Source organism: Rhinopithecus roxellana, chromosome 18, assembly GCF_007565055.1.
Source record: "Rhinopithecus roxellana isolate Shanxi Qingling chromosome 18, ASM756505v1, whole genome shotgun sequence".
Taxonomy (NCBI): Eukaryota; Metazoa; Chordata; class Mammalia; order Primates; family Cercopithecidae; genus Rhinopithecus; species Rhinopithecus roxellana.
In genome coordinates, this window is record NC_044566.1 from 70,326,213 (window position 1) to 70,346,329 (window position 20,117).

The window sequence follows — 20,117 nt, forward strand, 5'->3', positions numbered from 1 at the left end:
GCTGCCTTGCAGTTAGATCGCAGACTGCTGTGCTAGCAATGAGGGAGGCTCCGTAGCCGTGGGACCCTCCCGGCCAGGTGTGGGATATAATCTCCTGGTGTGCCCGTTTGCTTAAAGCGCATTATTGGGGTGGGAGTTACCCGATTTTCCAGGTGTTGTGTGTCTCAGTTCCCTTGGCTAGGAAAAGGGATTCCCTTCCCCCTTGCCCTCCCAGGTGAGGCGATGCCTCACCCTGCTTCAGCTCTCGCTGGTCGGGCTGCAGCAGCTGACCAGCACTGATTGTCCGGCACTCCCTAGTGAGATGACCCCAGTATCTCAGTTGAAAATGCAGAAATCACCGGTCTTCTATGTTGCTCGCGCTGGGAGTTGGAGACTGGAGCTGTTCCTATTCGGCCATCTTGCTCTGCCCCCAGTAAAAAGGTTTCTATATGATATTTTGTGAAGTGCTGGGTATGATGTTGGAAAGGTGAGCAGAGCTGTGCTAGGTCTCTGAGCCATCCCCTCCATGCACAATTAGCATGCTGAAGGCGGTGGCAGGTATATAGTGAAGAATTTCGGGAGGCACTGCTGTTCTGTGGAATAGTACCCAGCATACTGGGGGACAAGGAAGGACACCGTTTGGTCTGCTTCATGTTCTAGACCTCCCTGCAGTCACCTTGCTGAGAGCCCTGCCTCTTGGCAAGTGAGCAATGACTTTGTGGCATTTAAGAACTTCAGAGAATTGAGACAAACTTCCTAGGTGATAAGAACTGGGGTTCCTTGGGAATTTCTGATTTGTATTTGCAAATCAGATTGTATTTGCAGGCACTGAATGTTACTTATGTATTAATTTTTTCTAAATGGTGATATCTGGGGAAATTGGTGAAATTTGTTTATCTGTCCCACCAGAGGAAATACTATGTGAAGTATGCCAGAAAACATTTAAACGCAAAGATTACCTTAAGCAACACATGAAAACTCATGCCCCAGAGAGGGATGTATGTCGCTGTCCAAGAGAAGGCTGTGGAAGAACCTACACAACTGTATTTAATCTCCAAAGCCATATCCTCTCCTTCCATGAGGAAAGGCGCCCTTTTGTGTGTGAACATGCCGGCTGTGGCAAAACATTTGCAATGAAAGTAAGCATTCACCCTCATAGTCGCCGTCCTGTAGTCTGTGCTTTCACAACACAGTTTTCATATTAATATTTCATTAATAACTTTCTTTCATTTTAGCAAAGTCTCACTAGGCATGCTGTTGTACATGATCCTGACAAGAAGAAAATGAAGCTCAAAGTAAGTTGAAACTACTTAGGTAGCTTAGTTTTCAAACAGAAATTGTTTAAAGTCAGAAGGAGTCTGGAATTCTTTTCAGCTGCTTGACTGTGTGAGTCTGCACTACTGCTGAAGACTTTACTTCCTCAGCCGGGCGCGGTGGCTCAAGCCTGTAATCCCAGCACTTTGGGAGGCCGAGGCGGGTGGATCATGAGGTCAGGAGATCGAGACCCTCCTGGCTAACACGGTGAAACCCCGTCTCTACTAAAAATACAAAAAACTAGCTGGGTGCGGTGGCGGGCGCCTGTAGTCCCAGCTACTCGGAGGCTGAGGCGGGAGAATGGCGGGAACCCGGGAGGCGGAGCTTGCAGTGAGCCGAGATCTCGCCACTGCACTCCAGCCTGGGCGACACAGCGAGACTCCGTCTCAAAAAAAAAAAAAAAGACTTTACTTCCTCATAAAGCAATGTTGTATACTATACCTGCTGGTACATATGACTATCATAAAATTAACTCAGATAATTTTGACTTTGAATTCTAATCGTGTGTCTTCCTTATTCCCAAAGGTCAAAAAATCTCGTGAAAAACGGAGTTTGGCCTCTCGTCTCAGTGGATATATCCCTCCCAAAAGGAAACAAGGGCAAGGCTTACCTTTGTGTCAAAACAGAGAGTCACCCAACTGTGTGGAAGACAAGGTACTCTCGACAGTTGCAGTACTTACCCTCAGCTAAGAACTGCACTGCTTTGTTTAAAGGACGGTAGACCAAGGAGCTTACTTTCTCTCAGATCATACTTTTCTTTATTAAAATTACTGATGCAGAACATTTGATTCCTTATCATTTCCATGGTCTTGGTTCAAAGTGTCTCTTTTCTGGGTCTTTTGAGTTTCTCCACGTGCCTTCTCTTCATTTTTGCTTAAAGGACGAAGAACACACATTAAAGCTTTTCCTCCTTGAACAGCTTGTGGCCTAGATAAGAATGTAGCTATTCCAGGCATAGTCTGGAGTATTTGATGAAATATCTCCTCCTAAAAAAGGGAAACAGCCAGATATTAATTTAAAATCAGAGGCTTTGGTGCTTTCTAGTGTTCTGCTTGAACATTCACAAACACCAGCACCCTTGAATTGCTGCTGTCGGATAAGTGATTAGCTAATGAGTTCATATATATCTGGTTAGGTTGACTGAAATCTGTACAATAACACCATGTAACTAAACTGACATGCTGAATGCTTCCTAATTTTAAATCTCCACTTTGTCATGGCACTAAGAGGCTATGTTTGGCTCAGATTACCCTCTGCCCCAAACAGAAAGCACTGGGTTTGGGCATTGGCAAAATACCTCCTCATCCCCAAGATGTCAGCCGAGCAGTCCTCAGCACTCTCAACTGCCCCTAACAGAGTCACTCTCAGTGGCTGAAACAAATGGATACCTGGACTCAAGAAAGTCTGAATCAGCTGGGTTGGGACCTATGCTAAGTGACTCTACTGTGGAGCTGGATTACTAAGGATGCCCTTAGTGGATGCTAAAGTTACCTAACTTTAAAAAAAAAAAAGCAAATCAGGTATTCCATAAACTTCCGGGATTGGAAACTACACACTTTCTAGAAGACAGTCTACGTAATTAATGCCCCTCATAAGTACAAAGAGGAAACAAAAGATCAATCGATAAAGTTTCTAATTTTCCTGTTTAAGGGTTATTCTACAATGTATAAAACAATAGTATATTGCTTTTAAAGTATGAAACGTTTTCATATGGCTAAATACAGTGTAATGGAAACCGTATCTACGGTATGCTTAGTTTTGAAAAGCAAACTAGAAAGCTGTTAACATCACTGGGTGGAAGAATTACCAGTCACTTTGTCTTTATATTTCAGATTTTCTACATTTTTTTTTTTTTGAGACGGAGTCTCGCTCTGTCGCCCAGGCTGGAGTGCAGTGGGGCAATCTCGGCTCACTGCAAGCTCTGCCTCCCGGGTTCACGCCATTCTCCCGCCTCAGCCTCCCAAGTAGCTGGGACTACAGGCACCTGCCACCACGCCTGGCTGATTTTTTTTGTATTTTGAATAGTGACGGGGTTTTACTATGTTAGCCAGGATGGTCTTGATCTCCTGACCTTGTGATTCACCTGCCTCGGCCTCCCAAAGTGCTGGGACTACAGGCATGAGCACCGCGCCCGGCCTACAATTGTATTTTTAGATCAGAAGACCAAAAGCACAAGCAATGGCTTGTACCTTCTTTACTTACCACTTTATTTTCTGACACGTCTACATTTTTTCCTTTCTTTATAGTAATCCGGACTTGGCGTTCTTTCTTAATCCACTGTTGAATCTGTTTAATCTTTGTGTCCAAATCATGTTGTCCAATATTTGAAGAAAAAGTCAGTTCCTTTGTCAGGGTTGGTCCTGGTTTGAAACAGATAGGGTGCAAGGACTATTGACTAGTCCACTGTGAACCCTGAACTTCCCAACATGCCCATCATAAAATCTTAGGTTGCCACCTGACAGTCTTCTCGTCTGGCTTTCAGTTTCACACACCAGTACATGTCTTTTCAAATGGGGGAGATAAACATAAAGATACCAATTTTTTACCTGCCCTGGAAGGGTACTTAAAATCTGAAATGCTTCCATTTATTGTTAACCATCATTTGTTGAAAGAACACCAAAAGACAGTCATTTAAAGGTTTAAGTTTGGCTTTATGGAACACTTAATATCCTCATCTTTCAGCTGTGGGTTGGCATCTGGGAGTGCTCTACCCACTCCTTTTGAGATGCTCTCCTTGCTACTAAGGGGTCAGCCAGACTGTCGGACAGGTAAGGGTCCCTGCGTCCTGTGTTCATGCCCTCTGTCTCCAGAAATCCTGCCTACTGGAAAATTATAGAGAAGGAACAGGCTACTCAGTAAAGGTGTTGGGACAATTGAAAAGTTTATAGATGCCAAAAATTAGGTCTCCCCAGATGTACTAATGTTCTTCACGTGAAAAATACAACTTTAAAACAAATAGAAGACAAGACAAAATGGTTTGTGATCTCAGGATAGGGAAGGAATTCATTAAGAAAAGAAGGCAAAAAGTGAAAAATCTAACTGGGATAAGGTTTTTTGTGTCATACACAACAGAGAACCCTATAAATCAGGAAGAAAAACCATCTACATAGAAAAATGAATACAAACAGGCATTCACAGAAGAGAAAAAATAGTGAAATACACATTAATTTCTCACCATTAAAATGACAAAAACTAGAGTCTGACAGAATGAGGGAGGAGGTAGAGAAATTGCATACACTGCTGCTGACAGCAGTTTGATGCATTTAGGTTCACAGACCCTAGAGTATGCACCAGTGTTCATCATAAAGATTGGGGGCCAGATGTGCTGGCTCATGCCTGTAATCCCAGCACTTCGGGAGGCTAAGGCGGGCAGATCGTTAGAGCTCAGGAGTTCAAGACCTGAGCAACATAGCAAGACCCCGTCTCTACAAAAAATAAAAAAGCCAGGGATGGTGGTGTGTGCCTGTGGTCCCAGCTGCATGGGAGGTGGAGGTGGGAGGACTGCTGGATTCCAGGAGATGGAGGCTGCAGGGAGCCGAAATTACACCACTGCAGTCCAGTTTGGGTAACAGAGCAAGACCCTGTTTTTTGTTTGTTTTAACACAGGGTCTCGCTCTTGTCACCCAGGCTGAAGTGCAGTGGTGTGATCATGGTTCTTCACTGCAGCCTTCACCTCCTGGGCTCAAGTGATTCTCCCACCTCAGCCTCCCGAGTAGCTGGGAATCACAGGTTTGCACCACCACACCTGGCTAATTTTTAAATTTTTTGTAGAGATGGGGTTTTACTATATTGTCCAGGCTGGTACTCAACTCCTGAGCTCAAGCTATCCACCTGCCTTGGCCTCCCAAAGTGCTGGGATTACAGGCCTGAGCCAACATGCCCAGTGACTTTTTTTTTTTTTTAAAGTGACATAGTTTGATGTCCTTATTCTCCCTAGTTGGTCTCTTCTGAATTTTTTTTTTGTTTTCCAGTCAACGTCCTTGTTAAATGTGGTGTTACAAAACTGAGCTGCAGATAACATGTGATTTTCTCAAGGCACACAACCTCACGATGCAGTCCTGGGAGCAGTCATCTGACACCTGTCCCCGTGCGCCATCCACTGAACTTTCGTAATGATTAGCACTTTTTAGCAACTATGAAAAAAACATCTTTGCTTAATATCCAATTCATGACTTCTGTGAGGCTTAAATGGCAAGTGCCTTGTGAAGTGACTGGTTGTATATATAAAAGAGTGTTGCTACTGATACTGTAACAAAACGCTTTGGCATGGGAGATGCTCTGTGAATCACTTTAGAGTTTAAAAGGTACTTCCAGGCTGGGCGCGGTGGCTCACGCCTGTAATTACAGCACTTTGGGAGGCTGAGGCGGGTGGATCACTTGAGGCCAGGAGTCCAAGACCAGCCTGGCCAACATGGTGAAACCCCCGTCTCTCTTAAAAATACAAAAATTAGCCTGGCATGGTGGCGGGCAGCTGTAATCCCAGCCACTGGGGAGGCTGAGGCAGGAGAATTGCTTGAGCCTGGGAGGTGGAGGTTGCAGTAAGCACACATCACACCACTGAACTCCAGCCTGGGCAGGAGGCAGAGACTCCGTCTCAAAAAAAATAAAAAGGTGCTTCCAGATAATTAACCAAACACCTCCACTTTAGAGATGAAGAAGGGGAAGAAAACTTAAGTGACTGGCCCAGCAGAGGGCAGGAAACTTGAACATACCCCTCCCAATCTCATTCCGTTTCACCCATCAGCTACTCAGCTTGCCGCGGCACTGGGAGAAGGCCACAGGACAGGGGAAAGAGTTCTCTTCACTTTGGTTTGTTTGCCTGGTTTCTCCATTTTACACAGGTTTAAAGGGAAGAGACAATGGGCAGGGTATTATGGAATAATGGGAACAGAAGTAAGTGCAGGAAGAAGGAGGAAAGACAGACACTAGGAATGGTGGTGGAATCGTGAATTTTCCAGTTTCTCATTTCCCTGTTGTCACAGGCACCTTGACAAATGCTAGAATTTAAACTGCTGATTTGTAGCCCTTAAAGGATTCAGGGAGCCAACAGCAAAATACTTACCAGTTTTGGGGCTAGCCTTCTTCATCTCCCTCAGCCTCTGCCGCTCCTGGAGGATCTGCAGTCCTGTCATGAGCTGGTACTCTGCGGGCTCTGTGCTGGCGTTCCTTTGGACCAGTCGCAGCTCTCGCTCATCCATAAGTCTAATCACATCTGCTCGGTGCATGTTCCCCATATCATTGCCCTTCTCATCAAATAAGTGAATAATTCGCTGACTAATTTTTCTTCCAACGTTACTAAAAGCTGTTTGACTCTTTTTTTTCTTTTTTCCTTCATTCTGGGTGTCTTCAGTGGTACTAAAGGCTTCTGCATGAATTAGGAAGGAGAGTCTCAGGGCAGAAGCAATAGGGGACGACTGTGCTGGTGCTGTCTTTTGCACGATGTGTTTACCAAAACATCTAACGCAACTATTTTCAGACTTCACAGTTTGTAGTGTTAATCTCTTTAGAAAAAGAGCAGCCATCCTAAGAACATAGTAAGAAGAGTTCATTAAAATTCAATCACTTATTCCCTTGGTCTGACATTGTGGTACATGGCAGGGCATATGTGAGGCTGTGGAGACTGTAATTGCAAGTGTGAAGGAAATTGCTGTTCTCTAGACTTTCAGATCCACACACAGGAAGTCTACACTGATAAAGTGGACTAGCAGGTGACTCTGTCCAGACTAACTCACTCATGGTGGTATTGTCCCCAAGACAAGTGGCGATCAGAATAAACCGGATTTGTATAGCACTTTCACTTTTTTTTTTTTTCTGTACTCATGATCTCATTTGACTACTTAGCTGACCCCTGCACAACTTGGGAGTTAGGGAAACAGACTCCCTGTGCAGTTGAAAATCTGTGTATAACTTTGACTCCTCAAAAACGTAAAATAGCCTGCTGCTGACTGAAAGCCTTATGAATAACATAAGCAGTTGATGAACACATATTTTGTATGCCATGCGTATTATATGCTGTATTCTTACAACAGAGCAAGCTAGAGAAAAGAAATGTCATTAAAATCATGAAGAAGAGAAAATATATTTACTATTCATTAAGTGAACATGGATCACCATAAAGGTCTTCATCCTCATTGTCTTCACATCGAGCAGGCTGAGGAGAAGGAGCAAGGGAGGGGTTGGTCTTGCTCTCTCAGAGATGGCAGAGGCAGAGGAAAATCCACATATATGTGGACCCCATGCAGTTCAAACCTGTGTTGTTCTAGGGTCAGCTGTATTTCTCATGCATCTTGTAGTGCCAACTCCAAAAGCAAGTATCATCTTAGGGGTTTATTTATGAGGATGCAGTACATAATATGCTTGGTGATTCATAAACACCAATTGATAAACTTTTAATATAATGAAGTGTTAACAATTTTTCAATACATCTGATGGTACACAGCAGATAGGAACACATTATGGGAAAGGGACCTCTCCAGGAAGGAAGCCAGCCCACTGCAAGAATAACTGAGACTGTCGGAAAACACTGTGACATACATCAAAGTGCTGACTGACCTCATCAACTATAAAGATCATTCTCAAGGTAAGGCAGGTATTATTACCAAATGTTAACAGAGGCATGTATGGTGACAGCGCTTTTACTTCATTTCTATGAGACTGAATTTGAAGCACTTACAAATGGCACATTGGTTTTTTAATTGCTTTTCTGTCCTTCCATTCATGCATTTGGTAAATCTTAGAAGTACAGGCTGAAAGAGTGCCGAGAGGACCCATTCATCTCATCTAGGGCATGCTAGGAATCATTTGAGAATCACAAACTCCAAGAGGTGTGACTTGTCAAGATGAAAGAGGAAAACAGAAGGTGTCTTCAGGGCGCTTCTCAAAGAATGGTCCCAGAATCTCCTGGGGTGTTGAAAACTGGAAGTTCCCTCTGGTCCCTGGCTTTGAACCCACTGGGCTGTACAACCCACTGATCTCTCACCCCTCATGTTCAAAAGTGATATGCAAAAAATATGGCAAATTAAACAGAAAGTGATGGACATGCATATTCTCAACACCCTCCTTACCTAGTGTGGTAACACCCAACACTAATTTATAGCTCTGGTGCCAAGCTCTTCTCTGAGTTCCACACCTGTAGGGTTAACTGCCTACCCAACCTCTCCACTTAGATATGTACTAGTCACTGAGGATTAACGCGTCTAAAGTTCAATGCTTCGTCTTCCACACAAAACTTGCTCCTCCCTCAGTCTTCCCTGTCTCATGTAATGGCAACACATTCTTCTGGTTGCTCAGGCCAAAAATACCAACATTATCCTTGACTCTTTATTTTCTCTCAGCAACCCATCCGCAAAACCTACCGTTCAACCAGTATAACCACTTCTCACCTCCTCCACTGCTATCATCCCACTCCCAAACCGCTGCTGCTCGACTGCATCACAGTAAAACTGTATCACAGTAAAACTGTATCACAGTGACAGCTTCCTGACTGGTCTTCCTGCCTCTGCCCTCACGCCCTAGAGTTTATTACTGCCAGGGCACACGGAGCAATCCTTAAAAATGCGTAAGTCGGATCATGTTTCTCCTCTGCCCACAACCCTCCCCTGGCTAGTGTCTCTCCAAGTAAAAGCCAAGTCCTCTACCATGCCCACTGGCCTGTGCCGACCGTGCTTCTTCTGGCTCACTCTGTTCCAGCCTCCCTGCTGTTCCTTGTAAACAGTGAACACACCCATCCTCTGAGTCCTGGCACCCAGAAATTCTCTCTCCCTGCAATACTTTTCCCTCAGACAGCCTCATGGTTCATTTACTTCGTCTCTGCTCAAATGCTACCTCTCAGCGAGTCCTTCCCTGACCCCTCCATAAAAGAGCACACCCCAACACTCTCAAACCTATTCCCCTGCCTTTTAAAAACTTTACTGCATTTATCACTGCTGGACACATTATATATTTATTTGCATATACGTTCATAATCTTTCCTCACTGGAATGAAAGCTTCATGAGAACATGGACTTCGTCCATTTTGTTCACTGCTACGTTCCCCGGCAATACAGCCCAGAGCCTGGCTCAGCGTGTATATGTTGAATGAATGCATGGGCCAAAGGAAACAGCCAAGGAGCTACGGCGGGGCTGCTGGCATTTAACCTCCAAGCCTTCGGATGCATCACTCCCCGCCAATGCACACGAATGCCTGCAAACTACACCCTTCACATTTCTAGCTGGCATTTCAGACACCCGTCAGTATTCGTGAGGATCTGTGGCCAGATGCTCCAGCCACAGTGCATGACACGCATTGATTTACGGTTATTACCCAGCTAGTGGCTCCAGCTGTAGATGCGGTAAAGGCTCCAAGGTGGGAGCAAAGTGATTTTAAATCACTGACATATGGTTTCTTTTGTGAATGGAAGAAGCTTCCAAACCAAAAAAGAAGAAATATCTGAAGAGATCAGAGAATAATTTTTTTTCACTTATCATCAGAAAACCAGCAACAGCATCCAGTCCCAAATGTCACTAGGTATTCTGCTAGGGGATGCTTAAGTTCCTGCTCACGAGCCTGCTCTATAAACTTTATGTCTAGAATCAGTGTTGTTTCTTTCCAAAGTCTGTATTAGCAAGAAGGATGTAGAAGTTACCACACATAAAATCATGTTACTAAACAGATATATATAAATTTAAATAATCTTGATGTATACAGTAGATGAAACAGTCCACTGCAATTAAGTTTTAATACTAACTCAATATTGGCTATCTTTTTCTCTTAGTAATTATGAATAAAAGCTAAAGTGCCTTGTTTAATAAATTATCAACATATTAAAATTTAAAAAAATTTCAAAATGTAGGATTTTTTTCAAACAAGCAAACAAAATAACTAGATATAGGAAAAGATGGAAAAAAATTATAAAAATGTTGAAGACAAAAGCAACTCTTTCCCCTATTTTTCCTAATTGCCAGTATTTCTCAAGTTTTTATAAGTATTTTATAAGTATTATTTTTATACTTGAAAATAAACTTTATTTATTTACAAAACAAAGACTATTCCAGAAAAATGATGTAGGTTTTTTTAAAAAGCTTTAAAAACACTTTCCAAGAAGGAAACGAAGGAAAGGGAAAGAGCAGAAACACACTGGAAGTATATCACTTTTAAAGTCCTTTGCCATTCTTCAAATTTAAGTTTAAATTTTTAAGAAGCTTCAATTTTTTTTGATGTCTACAGCAAACAATGCAATTCACTGCAATTAAGCTTTAATACTAACTCAATACTGGCTTTAAATCAGCAACATTGAAAATATAAGTTTCTTCAAAATAGGCCCTTATAGATAAAAATATAAATACAAAGTTAAAACAACCTGTAATATTACATTTAAAGTGCAGCCATCAACATAAATTCATAATTTAAAAACTTTTTATTAGGGAACCTTTCAACCTTGTACAGAAAGAACTGGATAATAAACAGCACCTGCGTTTCGTCTTTACCCCTCAACTGTCTCCCCGCAGCCATCCAGGAAGGCTTTCGAAGTAAATCCTACTTTTTCAGGAAATAGTATGTATCTCTAAGAGGTACTCCTTAATCTTTTTAATACTCACAATAACATTATCCCAATTAAAAAATGTTCCTTTATGTCGTCAAATATTTAGCTTTCAGATTTCCATGATGGTATTATTATTTTGTTTGTTTATATGTCATTTACAGTTTGGCAGCATGAAGAGACTCCCACTGGTCAATTCTGGTGTAATTTAAACAGTAAGGCATAATTACTGTCATTCATGTCAATACACTGAATATGCAAAAATCTATGAAAATGATAATTTGCCACGACTGCATGAGACTATTAGCTTGATTCTTTACTTTGAAAATTGGTAATTAAGTAAAAAGAACTGAGCATTTATCCTACCTTTTTAGGAAGAACTGTAATCACCCCCGATTGATGAGAAAAAGCTCTTCTGTAGAGAAGAATGATAGCTAATAAACACAAAAGAAAAGTAAAAGTAATTAGAAAATCTTGCCATGCACGATGTCTCACACCTGTAATTCCAGCACTTTGGGAGGCCAAGGCAAGAGGATCACTTAAGGCCAGGAGTTTGAGACCAGGCCGGGCCACATAGCAAGACCCAGTCTCTACAAAAAATAAATTAGCCGGGTGTGTTGACACGCAGCTGTACTCCCAGCTACTGAGGAGGCTGAAGAAGGAGGTTCACTTGAGCCTAGGAGGTTGAGGCTGCAGTGAGCTGTGATCACACCACTGCACTCCAGCCTGGACAACAGGGCAAGACCCTGTTTCAAACAAAAAAAAAAAGAAAATCACCATTTTTCCAACCCCAGTGAAACCACGGATTCAGGCAGGGATGGATGCAAGAGAGCTGATGCCAAAGGGTCACCGCAGATGACTTTCAGACCAAGAGGGATAAGCACACTCTGCTGAGGAGACAGCTGTCTGTCATCCCAAGCAAACGTCAGACTCAGCATCTCCAACAGGGGGACAACGTGCTATCTCCGGATGGGAAGCTACCTGAAGTGCATGGCGCCTTCTATGAAGCAGCTTTGAAAAAAGGTTTGACCTGACCTGATGCAGGGTCTAGCTTCCAGTTTCCAGGGGATACAAGGGCCAGACTCAGAGGAACAACAGAAGATGCCGCAAGGAAACAATCTGACAAATCCAGATGGAACAAGACACCTGGTTAGTGTCTACAAAAGCCAATGCCATTGGGAATGAAAAAGGAAGGGGAAAGCTATTCTTGAGTGAAAAAAAAATCAAGGCGACATAATTATGCTGAAAAGACATGTTGGGGATGAGGGGAAAATCTGAATAGAGACTAGGTATTAGATATTATTAGAGACGTATTGTTAATTTTTTTTTTTTTTTTTTTTTTTTTGAGACAGGTTCTCACTCTGTCACCCAGACTGGAATGCACTGGGGCAATCTTGGCTCACTGCAACCTCCGCCTCCCAGGTTCAAGCGATTCTCCTGCCTCAGCTTCCCACGTAGCCGGGAGTACAGGTGTGCACCACTACTGCCCAGCTAATTTTTGCATTTTTAGTAGAGATGGGGTTTTACCATGTTGGCCAGGCTGGTCTCGATCTCCTGACCTCAAATGATCCACCTGCCTTGGCCTCCTGAAGTGTTGGAATTACAGGCGTGAGCCAGGGCACCCAGCCTGTTAATTTTCTTAGGTGTGAAAATGCAATTCTTTTTTTTTTTTCTTTTTTTTTTTGAGACGGAGTCTCACTCTGTCGCCCAGGCTGGAGTGCAGTGGCCGGATCTTAGCTCACTGCAAGCTCCACCTCCCGGGTTTACGCCATTCTCCTGCCTCAGCCTCCCGAGTAGCTGGGACTACAGGCACCCGCCACCACGCCCGGCTAGTTTTTTGTATTTTTTTTTTAGTAGAGACGGGGGTTTCACTGTGTTAGCCAGGATGGTCTCGATCTCCTGACCTCGTGATCCACCCGTCTCGGCCTCCCAAAGTGCTGGGATTACAGGCTTGAGCCACCGCGCCCGGCCGAAAATGCAATTCTTAAGAAACAAATGCAGAAGTATTTAGGATAGTGTCATGACATCTATCACTTGCTTTGAAACCATTCAGCAGAAAAGATAAACAATGCACTTACGGCAGCATTTGCTGAATCTAGGTTATGGTTATATGGGTGTTCAATAATTAATACATTTTTAAAGAACAAATCAATAGGCTAGAGGCCTCGGTTCACTAGTAATGCCAATGTAACTATTCTAGTCTGTGTAAGCTCTAAATTTCACTGTAATTTAATACATTGGCATTCTGGCCTTGTACATAATTTTAAAAAATATTCCCTTTATTCGTTTCAAGCTTCTATCTAAGTGACCCATAAATAAGGAACTTTATAAACTTAAAATTCTGATTTTTTGGTAATGCATACTGCCTTTATTTCTTCATTTAGTTTTCCCTAAACTCAAGTGTAAAAGTCTCATCATAAAATGGTGATGGGGTAGGATGGGAGGAAGGCTGGCATAAAAAAAGTACACATTAGGTACAATGTACACAATTCGGGTGATGGTGCACTAAAATCTCAGAATTCACCACTATATAATTCGTCCATGTAATGAAAAGCCACTTGCAGTCCAAAAGCTACTGAAATAAAAATTTTAGAAGAATAAAATAAATGGTGATGGTTTCAGTTTGAGGCAGAACTTGTACAATTTTTTGCTAGTGAATGGTTAAAAGTTAACTGGTCTACAATGGGGCGGTGGTTCTCAGAACCCAGGGCCTGTCCGCATCACCTGGGGATGCTTTTCAAAACACAGATGTTTCCTCTTCCCTATCCTGTTCAGAACCACTGGGTTAGGCCAAAAAAAAAAAAAAAAAAAAAAAAAAAAAAAAAAAAAAAGATGAACTTTAAGAAAACACTATAAGTGGGGTCAAGGGTAGTTTGAGCTAGGATGCCTGAGACTGCCCCTAACCTTTCAAGGTTGATGAAAAATAGGAAGCCATATTCTCTGATGAAAATCTTTGATGCCTCTGTGAGGTAAACAACACGAGGCTGAATAGGCCAGGAGACTAACTCAAAATAGAAACAAATGCTTACATTCTCATGATAATCCTGGTGCATTTGCTGCACTCACTCCCACAACTATACTCTCCGAGACATCCACAATATTCTAAAAGTCAATGATCTTAATGTCAATTACTTATAATGCATAACTTTATAGTATGATATCCATTTTTAATTCGATGATTACTCAGACTTTATCTGAGTTTTGACAAGTGCATACACCTTTGTAACCAAAACTCCTATCGACAAAACATCACCATCATCCCAGAAAGTTCCCTCTTGCCATTTCCATGTCGATCTCCATCCCCAAGAGGCAACTATTGTTCTGATCTTTTCCCATCACAGTCTGTCCTAAGACTTCATATAACAGTATCTATAAACAGTATCTACTCTTTGTTGTAAGGCATCTCAGCATGTTTCCAGACTAATTCATGTTGTACGGATCATTACTTTGTTCCTTTTTATTTCTAAGAAGTGTCCTCCAAGTATATGAATATGTCACAGTTTTTAAATCTAGTTTTCTGTTAATGAACACCTAGGCTATTCCTTTTTTTTTTTTTTTTTTTTTTTTTTTTTGGCTCTTACGAATAGCTGCTGTGAACATTCTTGTACCAAAAAAAAAAAAAGACAATTATTACTGCTTCAAAGGACAGCTGTATTCCCTGTATTATTTTGCATTCCACTGGAAGTACTGATAAAATATTTGCAAGGAAACTTCCTGGAACATGATTTAAACATGTGGTTTAGTAGATATGAGGGGTGAGTGGGTGGGCATTCTTGTCCGATAAAAAATTAAATCACTTGCATGCATTTGAAATCATGTGGACTGAAGAGACGAAAATAACTTCTATTATTTGTTCACCCACTGCTTTTCTCATATAGCTGATATTCACAAGCTCATACTGTTATCTGTTCTTTCCTGGGAGACTGGATCAAAGTTGCATAGACTCTAGCGGACTAAATATTTGTGAAATTAATTTTGCCAATTCTCATGTCCCTAAGAACTCTTTTACACCTTCCAAAGAAGTTTCATAAAGTCCTTGTTTCTGCCTGCAAACCGTCCCAGTTGCCCCATTCTAGCCTGAGCAGTGCAGCCTTAATCCGAGAGGACCAGCACTACCTTACTGGGCCTTCATGCTGCCCTCCCTTGGCTCTGGTTTTGCTCTTCCACAGGAAGCACAAAGTGTACTCTCCATAATGAGGTTGAGCTGTTTACGTGCTAGAACTCTCACTCAGAACACTGGAAAAAGCCAACATGTATCTTTGGCCAACTATTTAACCATATTTCTTTAGCTATTAAGTTGAAATAATAATCATATATTTTTAAAAAGCTTTTAAACCCAGAGCTAAAGACTCAGTATTAAAAACTGGACTTAAGACCGGGCGCGGTGGCTCACGCTTGTAATCCCAGCACTTTGGGGAGGCTGAGGAGGGCAGATCACTTGAGGTCAAGGGTTCAAGACCAGCCTGGCCAACATGGTGAAACCCCGTCTCTACTAAAAATACAAAAACACTAGCCGGGCCTGGTGGCATGAGCCTGTAATCCCAGCTATTTGAGTGACTGAGGCAGGAGAATCACTTGAACTCGGGAAGCAGAGGTTGCAGTGAGCTGAGATCGTGCCACTGCACTCCAGCTTAGGCATGCAGCCTAGGCAACAGGGTGAGACTCTCAAAAATAAAAAATAAAAAAATTGAACTTATTCTCCTATGTTAATCCTATGTTAGTCTTCTTCCAGAACTTTAGTGATGGAGTCACCACCCATCCACAACCTCCAGTCACCTCCAAGACACCTTTGACGCCTCCACTTTCCTTCACTTTCACAGTCAACCCAACACCAAGCCTCATCGACTTCATTTCCTAAACCCCGCTCGAATCCATCCAGTTTTCTCCGTATCCACTGTCACCACCGTCAGTTTAAAACATCGACCACCTAGTTTGGATTCCTGCCAGTCTCCTAACTCGGCTTGAGTCCTGGCAACCAGTTCCCACTGCACTGTGGTCACTACACCCGTCAGGACCCTCCTCATCTTAAGTAAAACTGCCCCGAGATTAAGGATCTACACCTTCACCAGGCCAAAAGGCCCTTCCCACCTCTCCAGTTTCTCCTTTATGCCTAGGCCACACTGGCCACTCGGCTTTTGAAATACAGTACTCCTGTCCTTGGTTTAGGAAAAGCCAGATCAATGCCTAGCGCCTTCTTCTAATTACCTCCCAAACTAAGCCAGGTCTCCCAACCCTCCCGCAATTTACTGAGCCTAACACTGAATGCTTCCACAGTCCAATTTATCTTTCCTTTAAAACATTCATTACAATTACAGTTTTGTGATGATCTTAGTACTACTGCTCTCCATCACTAGACCGTAAACTCTACGAAGCAACGAACAAAATCGACTTATTCATGACTGTGTTGTGCCTGGCACAATAAATAGTAGTCGATTTTCCAGATTCTTCTCTCCTCCCTCTACTTTTCTTAGACTTAGCCCTTTCACAACACGTACTTCAAACTGAGACTTCTCAATAAGAGAATTTGGTTTACTTCGTTCAAGTCTTAAGCCACGGAGCCTACTAAATGATAAATGAGAAAAAAAATCCCACTTAGCGACCTTCCCCCATAAGGTCTCCTCCCGCAGCAGCAGGCAGCAAGAACAGTGCATTTCTTCAGCCTTCCCTGCGCAGGCGCCCTTCGCCTGGCTTGTTCTGCCCCAGAGGTGCCAGGCAGTAAGGGGCAGGAGCACTTCCGGGAGCCCCTGACCCGGTCGTGGGTAACACGGCGGCCACGCCCACCTGGAGGCGGCCACCGGCGGCGCGTCCGGGTTAGAGACGGGACGTAGGGACGTACTGCCTGCGTGCGTACAAAGGTGAGCGCGCATGGCGCGGCAGAACTAGGAAAGCTCAGTAGGCCCCGGGCGGGCGCCGACTCTAGATCTAGCATCGTTGGGAAGTTCGTGCAGCGGCCTCCCTGAAAATGGCATTACAGCCCGGCAGAACCCCCCGACTCTGCGGCAGGACCTGCGGGGCCTCTTCGCCCTCGGTACCGGCGGGACGGGGTGACCGTGACCTTCCAGGTGCCTCCTCTACAGGGGCGCCCCCTAAGATCACATCCTCCCGGTGCTGGTCCTCACACCGCTCCGCACGCCTCATATTTAGCATTACCTGTGCCGGGGCAAGCGATTGGTACACTCTGGCGGGCGCACGTACAGCGCCTCCGCGGCGAGTCCCTTTCGCTCTGCGTAGTGGGCGGGGCTTCATCCCGCGTCCTTTAAAGGAGAGGTGATGGGTGGAGCCACGGTTTTCTACAGTTGGGATGCCGACAGAAAATGAGGAGGGGGTGGAGGAAGTCGTTGAGGGGAAATTGCTGCTCACCTGGCTCCCGCCGCTCCGCAGGTGCAGTGAATCTAATGTCAAATTTCTGCAGCAATCGGAGCAGCCCTTCCTCCAGTTAATATTACATTCACACCAATCTCGGTCTCCCACTAGGGCTTTATAAATAGCTTTTATAAACGTCTTTTTAATGTAACACTGAATAAAGTGTTTCATAAGCGTCTTTTATAAGGATCATGAGTGAAAGGGCGCTATCTCCGATTTGCAGGTGAGCAGACAGCTTCGGAGTGCGAACGGCTCCCCTTGGGTCCCCGGTGGAGCGCGGCTCCCGGAGGCAAAACGAAGCTGGGGCCGGGGCCTCAGAGCCTCCGCGTTGTAGTTGGGTTCGAACGGGGCCTCAGCTGGCGAAGGGGAAAACGGACCTGGACCCGGACCCGTGGAGCCCACTCGAAAGCCGGGTGCTGGGGGTGTGGGCCGCCCTTCCCCCCTCCTTCTTCAATAAGAAATTCCTCAAGGGCAGACTGCGAATCCACAGTCGTGAAGCCACCTAATCTGGCGTCATACCTGGAATGTTTGGATTCCTGGTATGAAGGGAAACTAACATTTATTGGCTACTTGTCCACTGGAAGGCGTTGTCTTATTTCTCATTAACTCCTTGAATCAGCATTACCTCTTTTATTACAGATGACAAAACTACTTCAGCTTTAAATAGTTCTTTGAGAGCAAAGACGAAATCTCCATTTCCTCCTTAGCTGCTGGTAGCTCGAGGCTCACTTAAAATAGGGAGGTGATGAAACAACTCTTGTGTGAGACCGAAAGTCCAGGTGTGCATCTTGGCTGTTTCCAAGTTAATCAAGAAGAATTAAGGATTCATTTCATTCTATCAAAATTATTTCTCAATGCCAAGATATTTTGTGTGATGTAGATTCGGGGATAGAGTGAGTAGCACAATACCTGGGGAGAGTTAGGTGCTCAGCAGTTAGAATTGTCCACACTTATGATTGCTTTTACCTATGTGCCAGACACTGTTCTACGCACTGAACATATCTCAGGTTATTTAATCTGAAGGACAGCCTTATGAGCCAATTACTATTATTACCCATTTTACAGATGAGGGAACTGAGACAAATTTGCCCAAGGTCACACAACTAGTAGCAGAATCAAGGAAAAAAAAAGCCAAAAAACCCAAAGCCCAGGCAAACTTTAAATGTTCCTTGCATCGCTAGACTGAAGTAGTGAAACAGTAAAGTTACGAGTCCATGAAAACATTAAAGGATGTGAAGTATGTACAAGTAACTGAAACATTTAATGCCCAAACTAAAGACTTAAAATTTGCTAAGGTAATAGTACAGATAGATTGACACCAAGTAATCGCTGGTAACTGAAGCTACCGCCCAGCATCCATTTGCAGTCCCTCTTTGAAGGCAACTATGTCCAGAGCAGGTGGTTTAGGAAGCTTTCTAGACTTATGTTGTCAGATGTCTCCACACCTAGAAGATGGTGCTTTAGTGTTCCTGGGAGGAGACATGCAGAAATGGGATGACCATTACAGACACGCTCACAGATGGAAAGAAGCCTTTTTTTCATCTTTTCCCTTGAACTCTCCTTTGACCTCTAGCCGAAATGGAGGTTGGCAGCTTTTTTTTTTTTTTTTTTTTTTTTTTTTTTTTTTGAGACGGAGTCTCGCTCTGTCGCCCAGGCTGGAGTGCAGTGGCGCGATCTCGGCTCACAGCAACCTCCGCCTCCCGGGTTCACGCCATTCTCCTGCCTCAGCCTCCCGAGTAGCTGGGATTACAGGCGCGTCCCACTGGGTCCGACTAATTTTTGTATTTTTAGTAGAGATGGGGTTTCACCATGTTGGCCAGGCTGATCTCGAACTCCTGACCTCAGGTGATCCACCCCACTCGGCCTCCCAAAGTGACAGGATTACGGGTGTGAGCCACCACGCCAGGCCACTTGGCAGCTTTTAAATAGTCATTGAGAGCCTTGAACTCTGCTTGGTGGGGGCAGACTTTGAAGATCCTTGAATAAAGATGACTGTGGTTTGGGGAAGTGATATTACTATGCCACAGATCTTTTGTAAACTACTCCATTATGTACATAGAAGAGGACTCTGAGAAATGTGTAGCACTTTCCCAATTATGTTATCGTTTCTACACATAATTTAACCCCCTCAAAAATGAAACTCAATAAGACTCAAATCATGGTGACTCTAAAAATGCCTATGTTTTCTACCACATGGTAATTTCTACGCTGATTTCCATAGCATGCCCGTGAACTTTCTCTTGCAATGAATATATTGGTGATTTGCTCTGATGAAGGAATAATGGAAATATCCTGTCCCTCTCTTTGCCTGTTAGCTTTCCAAGTCCTCCCACTTTTCCCCAACGCCGAGGGGACCTTCCAAAATAGGATTGTACGTGAAATTTACTTGCTTAGCCCAAGGTCATTGAGGTACAACATATCTGATCCACAAAATAATCAGTATGTGGGTGATTTCTTTAAAAAGTTTTGAACACTGGGCTGCATCCTTATAATGCCACAATGACTCTAACAATTCATTTAAAAATTTAATACTAGTAAAAATCCTGTTTTTTTTTTTTTTTTTTTTTTTTGAGATGAGGTCTCACTCTGCTGCCGAGGCTGGAGTGCAGTAGCACCGTGTTGTCTCACTGCAACCTCCATCTCCTGGGTTCAAGCAATTCTCCTGCCTCAGCCTCCCAAGTAGCTGGGATTACAGGCACCCACCACCATGCCTGGCTAGTTTTTATATTTTTAGTAGAGATGGGGTTTCACCATATTGGCCAGGCTGGTCTGGAACTCCTGACCTCAGGTGATCCACCCACCTTGGCCCCCCAAAGTGCTGGGATTACAGGCGTGAGCCACCCTGCCCAGCCAAAATTCTTGGTTTATTTTGAAGATACGAAGCATCTTCAAACTTTAACGCCCATGTGGGTTTGGATCTTCAGCATATTCTTCAACAAATAA

The 20,117-nt window shown here is 43.7% G+C and overlaps 2 protein-coding genes across 5 annotated transcripts in view; one reads left to right on the forward strand and one right to left on the reverse strand.

Moving 5' to 3' along the window:
• Positions 1–2,076, forward strand: part of GTF3A (general transcription factor IIIA) — an 18,911-nt gene extending 16,835 nt beyond the window's left edge. Inside the window, 3 exon segments of the mRNA XM_030922020.1 lie at positions 889–1,118; positions 1,215–1,274; positions 1,819–2,076. Of these exon segments, the coding sequence (XP_030777880.1) occupies positions 889–1,118; positions 1,215–1,274; positions 1,819–1,983 (455 nt within the window). The 3' untranslated portion in view covers positions 1,984–2,076.
• On the reverse strand, positions 2,029–17,033 carry MTIF3 (mitochondrial translational initiation factor 3). 4 transcript variants are annotated; one of them, XM_030922142.1, is made up of 5 exons: positions 16,962–17,033; positions 11,178–11,245; positions 6,356–6,816; positions 3,496–3,653; positions 2,029–2,279 (listed from the first exon to the last, which is right to left on the reverse strand). In XM_030922142.1, the coding sequence occupies exons 3-5, from the start codon at positions 6,813–6,815 to the stop codon at positions 2,061–2,063; spliced, it is 837 nt and encodes a 278-aa protein (XP_030778002.1). In that variant the 5' UTR covers position 6,816; positions 11,178–11,245; positions 16,962–17,033; the 3' UTR covers positions 2,029–2,060. The 4 variants fall into 4 exon arrangements, with proteins under 4 accessions (XP_030778002.1, XP_030778003.1, XP_030778004.1 ...); XM_030922143.1 differs by lacking the exon at positions 16,962–17,033 and adding an exon at positions 16,412–16,533; XM_030922144.1 differs by lacking the exon at positions 16,962–17,033 and adding an exon at positions 16,307–16,387.
• Between the last annotated feature and the right edge of the window lie 3,084 nt (positions 17,034–20,117).